This window comes from Colias eurytheme, chromosome 30 (assembly GCF_061535395.1).
Source record: "Colias eurytheme isolate Ceu_HAF_F1 chromosome 30, ilColEury1 Martin Lab GWU primary, whole genome shotgun sequence".
Classification (NCBI taxonomy): Eukaryota; Metazoa; Arthropoda; class Insecta; order Lepidoptera; family Pieridae; genus Colias; species Colias eurytheme.
Window position 1 is genome coordinate 5,350,770 of NC_143009.1, and position 12,345 is coordinate 5,363,114.

The window sequence follows — 12,345 nt, forward strand, 5'->3', positions numbered from 1 at the left end:
TGCCCTATCTATTTATCTATTTTCATCTATTTAACCAGATTTTCTTATTTCTCAACCAGAAAGCGTAGAATCCTCTACCATGCGTCGAATAAAGCTAGAATACACTGACCTATCGGCATATGATCATTCATAAAGTACATATTACTGTTTAGCTCTGCCCTATCTATTTATCTATTTTCATCTATTTAACCAGATTTTCTTATTTCTCAACCAGAAAGCGTAGAATCCTCTACCATGCGTCGAATAAAGCTAGAATACACTGACCTATCGGCATATGATCATTCATAAAGTACATATTACTGTTTAGCTCTGCCCTATCTATTTATCTATTTTCATCTATTTAACCAGATTTTCTTATTTCTCAACCAGAAAGCGTAGAATCCTCTACCATGCGTCGAATAAAGCTAGAATACAGTGACCTATCGGCAAATGAGACGGGTTCTCTAATATGGGACGATCTGCTCTCGCGGGACCCGACACAGAGGGCTCGTGTGGACCGCCGCATGCTTGTGGAGGCTGTGAGACAGGGTGAGTGGGGGGAGGGGGGGGTTTTAATTAAAAATTATGTAATGACTAGCCTACCGCCTTTTTCTAAAACCTAATAAATAAATAATAAATAAATAAATATTTCAGGACAATTTTCACACACGGCACGATCTGATCCCATACTAAGCTTTCGCTTATGTTATGGAAACCAGATGGCTGATAAACATACATATATAATTTTAAATAAATACTTATATGGATAATTAACACCCAGACACAGAGCAAATAAATATGTTCATCACACAAATATTTGCCCCGGTGGGAATCGAACCCACGACCTCTGGCTTGAATGGCAGGGCCACTACCAACCAAGCCAACCGGTCAGTCCATAGTAATGGTAGTAGGAGTAGTGGCAGAAGTAGTAGTGAAATAGTTATAGTGATAGATGTCTTTTCAACTGTGAGTTCTGCCTTCAATCATAATTTATCTTATATCAATTGACATGAAATGAATTGAAATAAAATTTTAATTCCAAAAATTCTTAATAATGTAATTTATCCATTCTTATCATCAAACATACCATTGTACATCTACCCAGGTGTACCCCGGAACCTTCGCGGTGAAGTATGGTATTTCCTCGCGGAACAGGCGTGTCTTCGGATGCCTCCACCTGACGCGAAATGGCCGAACTATGCGGCACCATATAGGAAATTACTGGCTGGACTGACTAAACACCAACACGCTATTTTGATTGATTTGGGTGAGTAACAACACAAACACACAAGATTTGTGATACACATAACATGAAGTAAAGTTAGGCAGGCAGTAACACAACAGAGGAAAACAAAAGACAATAATTTATACATATATTGCAACACACACAAAAATTTAAAATACACGTAAAACAGAAAAATAAACAGTTGAATAGAATTTTTAAGCTATTGCATAGCTTCTATCGCGGGCCTTGAGCGCGGGTACCGAATCGAGAAATTCCGTAACGAAAACCTCACGCTCCCCACTCCGACGGGCGCGGAGGTGTGGCTTGAAGCCATAGCATGCAATAGTTTTACCGCGGCAGTCCCCGAGTGACACACGTCTTTTTTTTATTACATCAGGCTATGACAAATAAAAACAGAAATTTTTGAAAATAAAAATTGTATCTTGAGTTTGAGTTACTTTACTCACTTCTATAGTACCGATGACAATCTTATAATTAATTCTTTCATGTAATTTTCCTCATTTTCCCAACGAGAACTGTCAAAAACAAACAAAATAATAAATATTTTCCGTCGTACACGTTATTATCCAAATCTTTTTGCACTTTCCATTTTGACGTGACAACGTCTTATAATTCGATAGAGCCGGCTGCACGCACGAAAAAACATGACTCATGCGGTGTTACCTCGCTCTGAGGCGTTCCATGTAAGGCTTGAAGTGCAAGCGAGAGCGTGGAACGAGCGACAAAGAAGCACAATCGGACGTTGTCACGTTCAACTATCGTCAGTAAACCGACTTTACAGACAACCAATTTTTAACCTATATTTTAATTTGCAGAAACATTATCTTTAGTATCCATTTTATCAATTTCAGGTCGTACCTTCCCAAAACATTCTTATTTTGCATCCGCGCTTGGGCCCGGTCAATTGGCCCTATACAACATTCTGAAGGCCTATTCATTATTGGACCCTGAAGTTGGATATTGCCAGGGCCTTAGCTTCGTTGCTGGTGTACTGTTGTTACATGTAAGTTTGTTTTATCATCATATTCATCATCATCATAAAATTCATCATAAATGTCATCTGCACCATCATCGTCACCATCACTGTAATCCATACTTAATATTATAAATGCGAAAGTAACTCTGTCTGTCTGTCTGTTACTCAATCACGCCTAAACTACTTTACCAATTTGCATGAAATTTGGTAAAGAGATATATTGATACCCGAGAAAGGACATAGGCTACTTTATCCCGGAAATCCCACGGGAACGGGAACTATGCCGGTTTTCCTTTAAAAACGCGGGCGAAGCCGCGGGTGGAAATCTAGTTTCATCATAAATGTCATAAGCATCACTTCATCGTCACCATCACTGTAATAATAAATAAATGAAAACAAATATTGCTAAACCAACGAATAAATTAATCATCATCACCATTAACATCGCAAGAATGGTCATCATCACTAAGTTAATTTCCAATTATATATTAAAGTGAATGGCAATACCGTCACGTCATGTAGTAAGGCGACGATTTTGGTATCTTTAAATCTTGTCAAATAAGTTTCACTTGACACGTGTGCTGCGTACACACGCTCTTATCTACATTAATATTATAAAGAGGAAAACTTTGTTTGTTTAATTGTAATGAATAGGCTCATAAACTACTGGACCGATTTTAAAAATTCTTTCACCATTCGAAAGCTACATTATCCACGAGTAATATAGGCTATATATCATCACGCTAAGACCAACAGGAGCGGAGTAATGGGGGTGAAACCGCGAGGCACAGCTAGACTTCTTCTTCTCTTATATATAAAAATGAATCGCAAAATGTGTTGGTAAGCGCATAACTCGAGAACGGCTGAACCGATTTCGATAATTCTTTTTTTATTATATTCCTTGAAGTACGAGGATGGTTCTTATGTAGAGAAAACGTAAACATGTACCACGGGCGAAGCCGGGGCGGACCGCTAGTTATATATAAAAATGAATCGCAAAATGTGTTGGTAAGCGCATAACTCGAGAACGGCTGAACCGATTTCGATAATTTTTTTTTATTATATTCCTTGAAGTACGAGGATGGTTCTTATGTAGAGAAAACGTAAACGAAACGAAAACGTAAACATGGGCGAAGCCGGGGCGGACCGCTAGTTATTGATAAAAATGAAAATAATTACAGATGGAAGAAGCCGAGGCCTTCATGCTCCTTCGTCATTTGATGTTCCGACGAGGATTGAGAAACCAATATTTACCTGATATGAGCGCTTTGCAAGTTCAGGTAATTATTTATTTATTTCGCTTTCGCTGTTTTGTTAAAATTGTTTGTGAAAATTGTCCTGAAATATTTATTGACGTGACAACGTCTTATAATTCGATAGAGCCGGCTGCACGCACGAAAAAACATGACTCGTGCGGCGTTACCTCGCTCTGAGGCGTTCCATGTAAGGCTTGAAGTGCAAGCGAGAGCGCGGAACGAGCGACAAAGAAGCACAATCGGACGTTGTCACGTTCAACTATCGTCAGTAAACCGACTTTACAGACAACCAATTTTTTTTTTATTTTACTCCAGTTGTACCAACTATCCCGTTTACTCCGGGACCACCTCCCGGACCTCCAAGCACATTTGGACCTGTTGGACGTCCCGCCCGCGCTATACGCTGCCCCGTGGATGCTCACGTTGTTTACCAGCCAGTTCCCATTGGGATTTGTTGTGCGCGTGTTTGGTAAGTGGCTGACTGACTGACTGACTGACGGTAGTGCTATCTAACACTGAAATAATTTTTCGGATCGGACCAAAAGTTCCTGAGATTAGCGCCTTAAAACAAACAAACTTTATAATATTAATATACAAAGTGTCCCGTAAGTAGTGGACCAACAGGTTATGGGGGGTGGCGAGACTTAGAGCCTATACGCACTATGCGGGTAGCCGCATTGCGGGTAGCCGTCCGGCTGACCGCAAGCACAATTATGTACGGAATATTCATTTCTATGCGCACTGCGATGCGGCTACCGCAGACCGCACAGTGCGCATACAAATGAATATTCCGTACATAATTGTGCTTGCGGTCAGCCGGACGGCTACCCGCAATGCGGCTACCCGCATAGTGCGTTTACGCTCTTATTATGTAACAAAAATACTAAAATTTATTGTCCTAGACCATTCATTTTTTTTTTAAATCAGCTTTGTTTAAGCTTCAGTCCGTAAACTTTAAAACGTAAAATTTTTACCTATTTTTTGGTCTAATTTTCTTGTTGTTGTTAATTATGCTTAAGTATCATTTTAATTAGGAAGACTTATGTATTCTTAACTACCTTGAACAATAAAATTAAAAACAGAAATGGTAATAGTTCATATTTAGCGTGAATGATATTTTTATCAATTTTTTTAAATAAAGTATAAAACAAAAACTTTATGGCCTAGAACAATAAATTTTAGTATTTTTATTACATAAGTCTCTCTACTCCCCATAACCCGTTGGTCCACTACTTACGGGCCACCCTGTAGATTATTATATCGATAATTACAATATTGTGTCCTGAATTTAATATTGATATTTTGTAGCACTCAAATGCGATGATAAATGACTCTTTTTTACAATTACCCCCCACAGATCTAATTTTCGCGGAGTCACTGGACATAGTTTTTTCCATCTCGCTCGCACTGCTTACGGTACACAAGGACGGACTGATGATGTGCGAAAGTTGTGAGGAAGCTGCTGAGTATTTGAAACATAAGCTGCCGGATATTGATAGGGGCGTGTACGAGCGGGTTATGAGTATTGTGAGTACACACACATGTATAGTAAGAAACACATGTATAGTAAGAAACACAATCACCTGCACACATACTAACACAAACACATAGAAAATTGTTAAGGATTATGGGGATAATTAAAGATACAAACTGAACATTTAAACGTGCTTTTTATTAATCACACAACTGATAACAATATGGAGGAACGTATTACATGATTGACACAGAGCAAGTAAAATCTTCCTTCATAACCACAGATTAAGTATACACATCAACGCAGTGTTGCCATTAAAATATAATCCATACTAATATTATAAATGCGAAAGTAACTCTGTCTGTCTGCCTGTTACTCCATCACGCCTTAACTACTGAACCAGTTTGCATAAAATTTGTTATGGAGATATTTTGATACCCGAGAAAGGACATAGGCTACCTTTTATTGCGAAATAATAATATGTACCACGGGCGAAGCCGGGGCGGACCTCTAGTTATCTATATATGTATTTATTAAATATTATATTTATCGTCGCCTAGTACCCACAACACAAGCCTTAATTGAGCTTACTGTGGGATTAGTTCGATTTGTGTAATAATGTCCTATAATATTTATTTATTTATTTATTTTATTTATCTATGTATATACTTTGACAGGTCTACAAACTAGACATATCCCGGCAACTCGTAGAGTACTCAGTAGAGTACAGCGTCCTGAGAGAAGAAATGCCGCGACTGGCAACACTCACGGAACAGAATAGAGTACTGGGGAGTGATGTGAATAAGATGGCAACCGAGTTGGACGTGAGTATGGGTTACACATACACACACACACAAATATACATTTTTAAGATATAAAAATAGTAATAATGTTATATCGGGGGTTCCTCAAGGTTCCTTGGCCCTATTCTTTATAATATCTTCCTTAATGACATTCCAAACTCATAAATATCAATCAAGCATCAGTAATTTTGTCTCTTAAAAATATTATCTAATAACAACACTCTTTTCCAGTCGGCCATGGAAGCGCTCACAAACTACCAGAAGAGCCAATCTCGCTTAGAATTACAAAACAAACTGATGGAACAACACCTGACTATACTCAGCCGATACATAACCAACAAAAACGACGTGCCCATAGAAATAAAGAAAATCGCGCAAAACTACACGAAAAAACTATCGTTCAGTTCAAAAATAAGTTCCTTGACGAAATTCGCCGGAAACGACGAAGACGAGGAAAAAGAAAAGTATTCGAAACAGAAAAGCGCGCCAAATCTATTTGCGAAAACTTCGAAAGAAGATATTATTAATGCAATGAATAAAATGAACGAAGACAGGAAACATTTTATGATGAAGAAATCACAATCGGTACATTCTGGTCTAATAGCGAATAGACCTTTTCCCCTGCAAGTTTTACAAGAAAAAGATTCAGAAACTAGAAAATATTCTCTAATAGATGGTCCGAAAAGGATTGAAGGGACGAGAAAGCACAGTCTTACAGATATAGGCAAAAGAAATAACAATTTATTCAACACACAGGAACAAATAAATCAAGAGAGACTTTACGAACAACAATTAAAACATGATTTTGATGAAAACCTGCGTAAATTGGAAAACAACGATTCTGAAAACACGTCAGACCAATCTTCCGACATTTTTGACTTAAAAACGGATTTAAAACGCGATTTAAACGAGTTTCAGAGCAAAAAGAGCATGTCGTTAAACTTTCATGGTAAAAGTGATAGCGGTTTTGTCACACCGTTGACTCCAGATAAAGAATTGAATGATCGGAAAGAGGAAACCGCATCAATTATTTCGCATCCGTTGAGTGACTGCTGCAGTGATATAGATGTGAAATTTGATGGGCAATCCACTAAGTTGAAACAAATACGACCGATAAGACACCATTAGGATAAAAAAACACACGTGTCAGAAGTGAAAATTCTTTGGCAAGATTCAAAGATACCAAAATCGTCGCCTTACTCCATGACGTGACGGTATTGCCATGACGCGACCTTGAAATTTTACTCTCAACACGCCTAAAGAAGTTTCACTTCAATAAAGGATAAAAAAAGATAAAAAATGCCTAAATATAGGAGTAGTGACATTTTCAGAGTTTATACACGCAATCGAAAGTGTTCATATAAAATCGTGATAAATATTCGTATGTAAAACTAATTCACTGTAGATTTTTAATTTAATAACTATTTCAGATTTATGACAAATTTTTGCACCACATTATTATGATTTAGGTATTTTTTAATATTTACTCAGCGTTACTGAAAATGTACTTATTTGGTACAATACTTAGCTTCAGTCTTTAAAATAAGGTCCTAAATTCGATTCCCTTTAGAGATTCATTAAAGATAGTATTACAAAAACCTTAAAATTTACTTTTAAATAGTACAATAAACAACTAGACTCACAATCACGCTCAAAAATTATCCAAAGAAAAACTCTGCCTACGGGTAATAGGCAGAGTTTTCTAATGAGCGATACAATAGACTTTGAACATTACTGCCACGAAATAAGGTGTAAATTTCAATGAATGTTTTATACAACGCAATTTTTAATCCTATCCTATTCTATCCTATCCTACTAATATTATAAATGCGAAAGTTTGTGAGGATGTGTGTGTGTTTGTAACTCTTTCACGCAAATTCTACTGAACCGATTACAATGAAATTTAGCACACATATAGAGGGTAACTTGGATTAGCACATAGGATAAATTTTATCCCGGAAATCCCACGGGAACGGGAACTGTGTGGGTTTTCCTTTGAAAACGCGAGCGAATCCGCGGGTGGAAAGCTAGTATTTAATAAAGGTGATTGTGAGTCAAGTTGTTTTTATAATATAATACTTAAGTATGTTACCATATATTTTTCTTACTTATTAATGACAATAAACAATAGAAATAAAAAGAAGTCAATTTATTTTACAGACTACTGAATAACCGCGTTTTTGCGTAAATTTTCTCTCAGATATAATAATGAACTTACCTTCCTACCAAAATCCTATCATTTTAGACTCAGTTAATTTACTTAAAAAACATAAAAATACTAAAGTATTCCACGCGCTGTCTAAACCTTAAATTATTTGTTAAAACCTTTCTCTCTAGTGAAAACAGAATCAAAATCAATGCAGTAGTTTTTGAATCTATCGAGAATTGACAGACAGACGTGAATGACTTAATGATTATAAAAAAAACTTCTTTAAAAAAGATTAAGTACTTTAGTTTGAGTTAGGTAACTTGAGATTTACTTAAGGCTTTCTTGCCACATGTATATTTTTTCGTTTTACTATAAAATAAATATATTTTTATGATTTACTTTATCGATATAACAAACCTATTTATTTTTAATTCAGTATTTTCAGAGATTTCAATATTTATACATATAAAAAATATAATAGTAACACATGTGTTCCGCTTATTATAATATAAAATATATTATATAGATAATTATAAGTATAACACAGAACTTAATTATAAAATATATGAAAAGAATATTGTCAATATTGTTGACTGTCAGTTGATAAATTTCTGTAGTGAAAATATCATGCCATTGTCCGCCATATTGAATTTTTAGAAAATATATTTAAAATGTAATAATATTTTATTTCAGATCTCACTCACATGTAGTTGTTTTATGTATTTGCTCAAAAATATTGTTTTGTTATTATTTGTAAGGATTGTCGCTCATTCAACGCTTTTTTTAATTTTCTCTAAAGTATTAGTATAATAAGATGCCTAAGTTACTCCATAATACATCATCTATCTGTCAGTTAAAGTCCTATCAAAATCGGTCCAGAGCTTACCAAGATTAGCCGTAACCAACAGTGACAAAATGTACCGTGTGAAAATATGTAGGTACCGTGTATTTGTAAAAAGAAAAAATATCGTTAAATGAGTGAAAATCCAACTAAATTCTTATTGTGATGTGTATCAAAGCTTGGTTAAGTTAAAGTGTTGATGGAATAAATAATTAGTTGTATTTCTGTTGTTTTAAATTTTCATTTTTCCTTAAAACATTAATATCATAATATACACACATTCTTACTTTATTTTTTTCGCTGATAATGAAACCAATATTTTATTCTCACAAGGATTTTCCGTAATTAAACTTATCAAAGAAATTCATATCCTTTTAACACGCTTTTATTAGCTTCACCACAGGCTTCACCTGTATGTTTGTTTGTACTCCTGTAGACTCGATTTTGACCCACTTTAAATGGGCAGATTCAAAACTTTGTACACTTATCAAGGATCGGTGACAATAATAATAATTTTATCTTATTAGAGCGTGTTTTTAATTATTGTCCGATGGTTAAAGATTCTATTGCTAATTTTCTGACAAGTTTATAACATTCAGTAAATAAATTGGACATTTATATGACGAAAAGGTAACTTGTAAATGTATTTTAGGACCTATTTTCTTGTGTTTGATTTTACGCTATTATTACTTCAATTATAACTGAGCGTTTTCAAAAAAAAGTGTACCCCTCACTTTCGGCCTGTCCCCTGTGTTTCAAGTCGAATAACAAGTAAAATTTATATGATGGCTAATTATATAATGCTTGAAAAGTATTAAATACATCATAATTTGATAAATGCAAACAATTAATTCACGGAAACATTGCGTACTATTTTTTAAATAATCATTTTTAAAACTAAAGTGTCAGTTTTTGGCGTGTCCCCATCCAAGTTCTTCGATGTTAGAAAAGCGATTCTAAAAAGTTTTATACCAAGGTACCATAAGTTAAGTGTCATCTAAAAGTACATTTATTTGCGAATCGTCGCATGTAGTTCATAATTAAGGCCTTATAATCGTTTAAAAGCAATTTGATTTCCAAAAATATCTTAAAAAGTGGTACCGACCGGACATGTCGGGTTTATCACGGCTAATAATGCCACTTACAAATTTTAGATTACTATTTGAATTTTATAAATGGCAAAATTATCGTTTACTTTCACCGTCCGCTAATTTAAAAAAGCTTATTTTCAAATACAGTTCGAGTAAAACAGAAGTGTTTTGTGAGTGCAACGGCCGTTGCAATTTCTACTGTCTGGTTTGAGACATATTATTACTTGATACAGGTAAGTAAACATCGTTTAAATACTTTCAGAAGATGAGCAATATATTCATTAACCGTTATTTACATTTGATAATCAGTGTAGGCACATTTTTTCGTCAGAATATAATTTTGACTAAAAACTGAAAAGAAAACGTCACGTCAGTTTTGCAACATTTTGCTTCGTGACCTATAGGCTGACAAGAAAAGTCGCAAAACTGCAGCATAAAGCCAAGCCTAGATTGTCATTGTAATATTCTTCATAATTATTATAATTTTTTCATATTTTTAAGTTTCACTAATCTCGGGACCAAAAAGGACATGTATAATTTGCAAAAAATGGTATTGTAATGAATGCGTTGGTCAGCAGGTATACCCTGAATACTTAATATGTGATACATGTATGGAAAGTTAAAAGGTGTAGGTAGTGTAATTCTGAGTTTTACCCTAAAATTGATGCTGTGTCAAACTGTGTGTTGGTGTATTTTTTTTATGAGACTAAAATAAAATTTTTGTAAACGTATTCTCGGTTTTATTTTAACCATGTTAATTGGATTCAATATAAACCTAGCCTTATAAAAAATGGTCTATCGGTTCTGCGACAGTCCCCCGTTTTGCGACAAGAAAAATTTTAGTTTTTACATTTTTTTATTATAAGGGACACAAATAATTTGATTTCAATATTGAAAATGGTTTAACTGTTCCGAAATAAAATAATCACTTTGCCGATTTTAATCGAAAAAGTAACGGCTACTTTGGCATCAGCTGTGACAAAACAGAACTTAAAGCTAGTTTAATAGGAATTTTAATTATTTGTCGACTTCAATTTTCTATTTTTTAAATAATGTATGTTATAATCTTCGTAACACAATCAAAATATTTTGCGTCTTTCTTCGTAGTTAATAGTTATATGAGCATTGATGACTGTCGCAAAACTGACACTTTTTTTCACAGTCCCAATTTATTTTGATGATTTCTCGTAAAACAAATTAATCTGCAAGCAATTAAATATAATTTCACTTACTATGATGTATATTTAAAATTTCTAAATCAAAATTTTATTAAAAATGCAACATTTAAAATTTATCCATAAATTCAGCCATGGTACACTTTTTTTTGAAAACGCTCTATATTAAAACATCAGGTTAATTATATTTTATATCAGAGACATCTAGCAGTGAGTAGAAATAACTAATTGCACAAGAGTTATAACTACATTCTAATAGATGGCGCTGATTTCAATTTCATTATAATGAATTAACGGAATAAAATGTAATTACATTACAATATGGATAGCAAAAATCAGCAACATTAAAGAAAAAATAAACATTTAATTTTTTTATATTATAATAATTTTACTGTAATGAAAAAGCTTTTATTATTTATATAATTAAAACTACTAGCGCCATCTACATTTATGTTCCATATAATTTATTATATATTCACGACATCTAGTGGTGACTAGAAGTATTAGAATAAAATAACTACATCTAGTTTTAATAGATGGCGCTGGAATGAATTATGCGAATATTGGAATACATAATATTTAAAAATAAAGAAATTTAAAAATAATGATGTCGTTACATACGCTCGGTGCACCATATTATTTTAGTTATAAGGTTAATGTCAAATGTAACAATATCAGTAACGGGAATCGGGAACTGATAAGTTTGATTTTTTCATAGCTTGAAGAGACATTTTCATTCGATATAAACAGCTTGATACCTCCACGTGTTCATGAAAGTACCCTGTAGGTTTTGAATTTTGATACCCTTGCGAATGCCGAAATTTGCGAAAATTTTCAGCATTTACAGCTGTATCTCCTGATTGCGTTGACATATAAAATTTGATTTTATTACAGCTTAAAGATATTATAGACTGATTTTTTGATTTTAATATCAATTTCATGAAGCGTTCAAGAATTTTAAGTTTAAACTTATTAAAAATATCTTTTTTATATAATGTATTTAAAAATTCATATTCTTTCCTATATACGTAGTATATTATTATTAGTCTGTGCCTATATTAATTGTGTTATAAGACGTTATTTTATACCAAATTTCAAGACTCTGTGTTCATGGGAAGCACATGTAGGTTTTGATTCCCTTGCTAATGTCGAAATTTGCGACAAATTTCAGCATTTACGGCTGTATCTTTTGATTGCGTTGGCTTATAAGTTTGATTTTTTCACAGCATCAAGGGACCGTAGATTTGAGTATTCGATATAAATTTAATTCAGCTTGACAGTTGACACCTCCACGCGTTCCTGAGAAAAAAGCTGTTGACAGACAGATAGACAGACGGACAACAAAGTGATAGGGT

At 34.1% G+C, this 12,345-nt stretch overlaps 1 protein-coding gene across 1 annotated transcript in view; it reads left to right on the forward strand.

Moving 5' to 3' along the window:
* Positions 1 to 8,945, forward strand: part of plx (PTB_TBC1D1_like and TBC domain-containing protein plx) — a 60,263-nt gene extending 51,318 nt beyond the window's left edge. The window contains exons 18-25 of the mRNA XM_090118470.1: positions 370 to 528; positions 1,085 to 1,246; positions 2,077 to 2,228; positions 3,383 to 3,481; positions 3,773 to 3,926; positions 4,815 to 4,984; positions 5,609 to 5,755; positions 5,966 to 8,945. Coding sequence (XP_089974596.1) covers positions 370 to 528; positions 1,085 to 1,246; positions 2,077 to 2,228; positions 3,383 to 3,481; positions 3,773 to 3,926; positions 4,815 to 4,984; positions 5,609 to 5,755; positions 5,966 to 6,862 — 1,940 coding nt within the window. The 3' untranslated portion in view covers positions 6,863 to 8,945. The remainder of the gene's footprint in view (positions 1 to 369; positions 529 to 1,084; positions 1,247 to 2,076; positions 2,229 to 3,382; positions 3,482 to 3,772; positions 3,927 to 4,814; positions 4,985 to 5,608; positions 5,756 to 5,965) is intronic.
* The last annotated feature ends 3,400 nt before the right edge of the window (positions 8,946 to 12,345 follow it).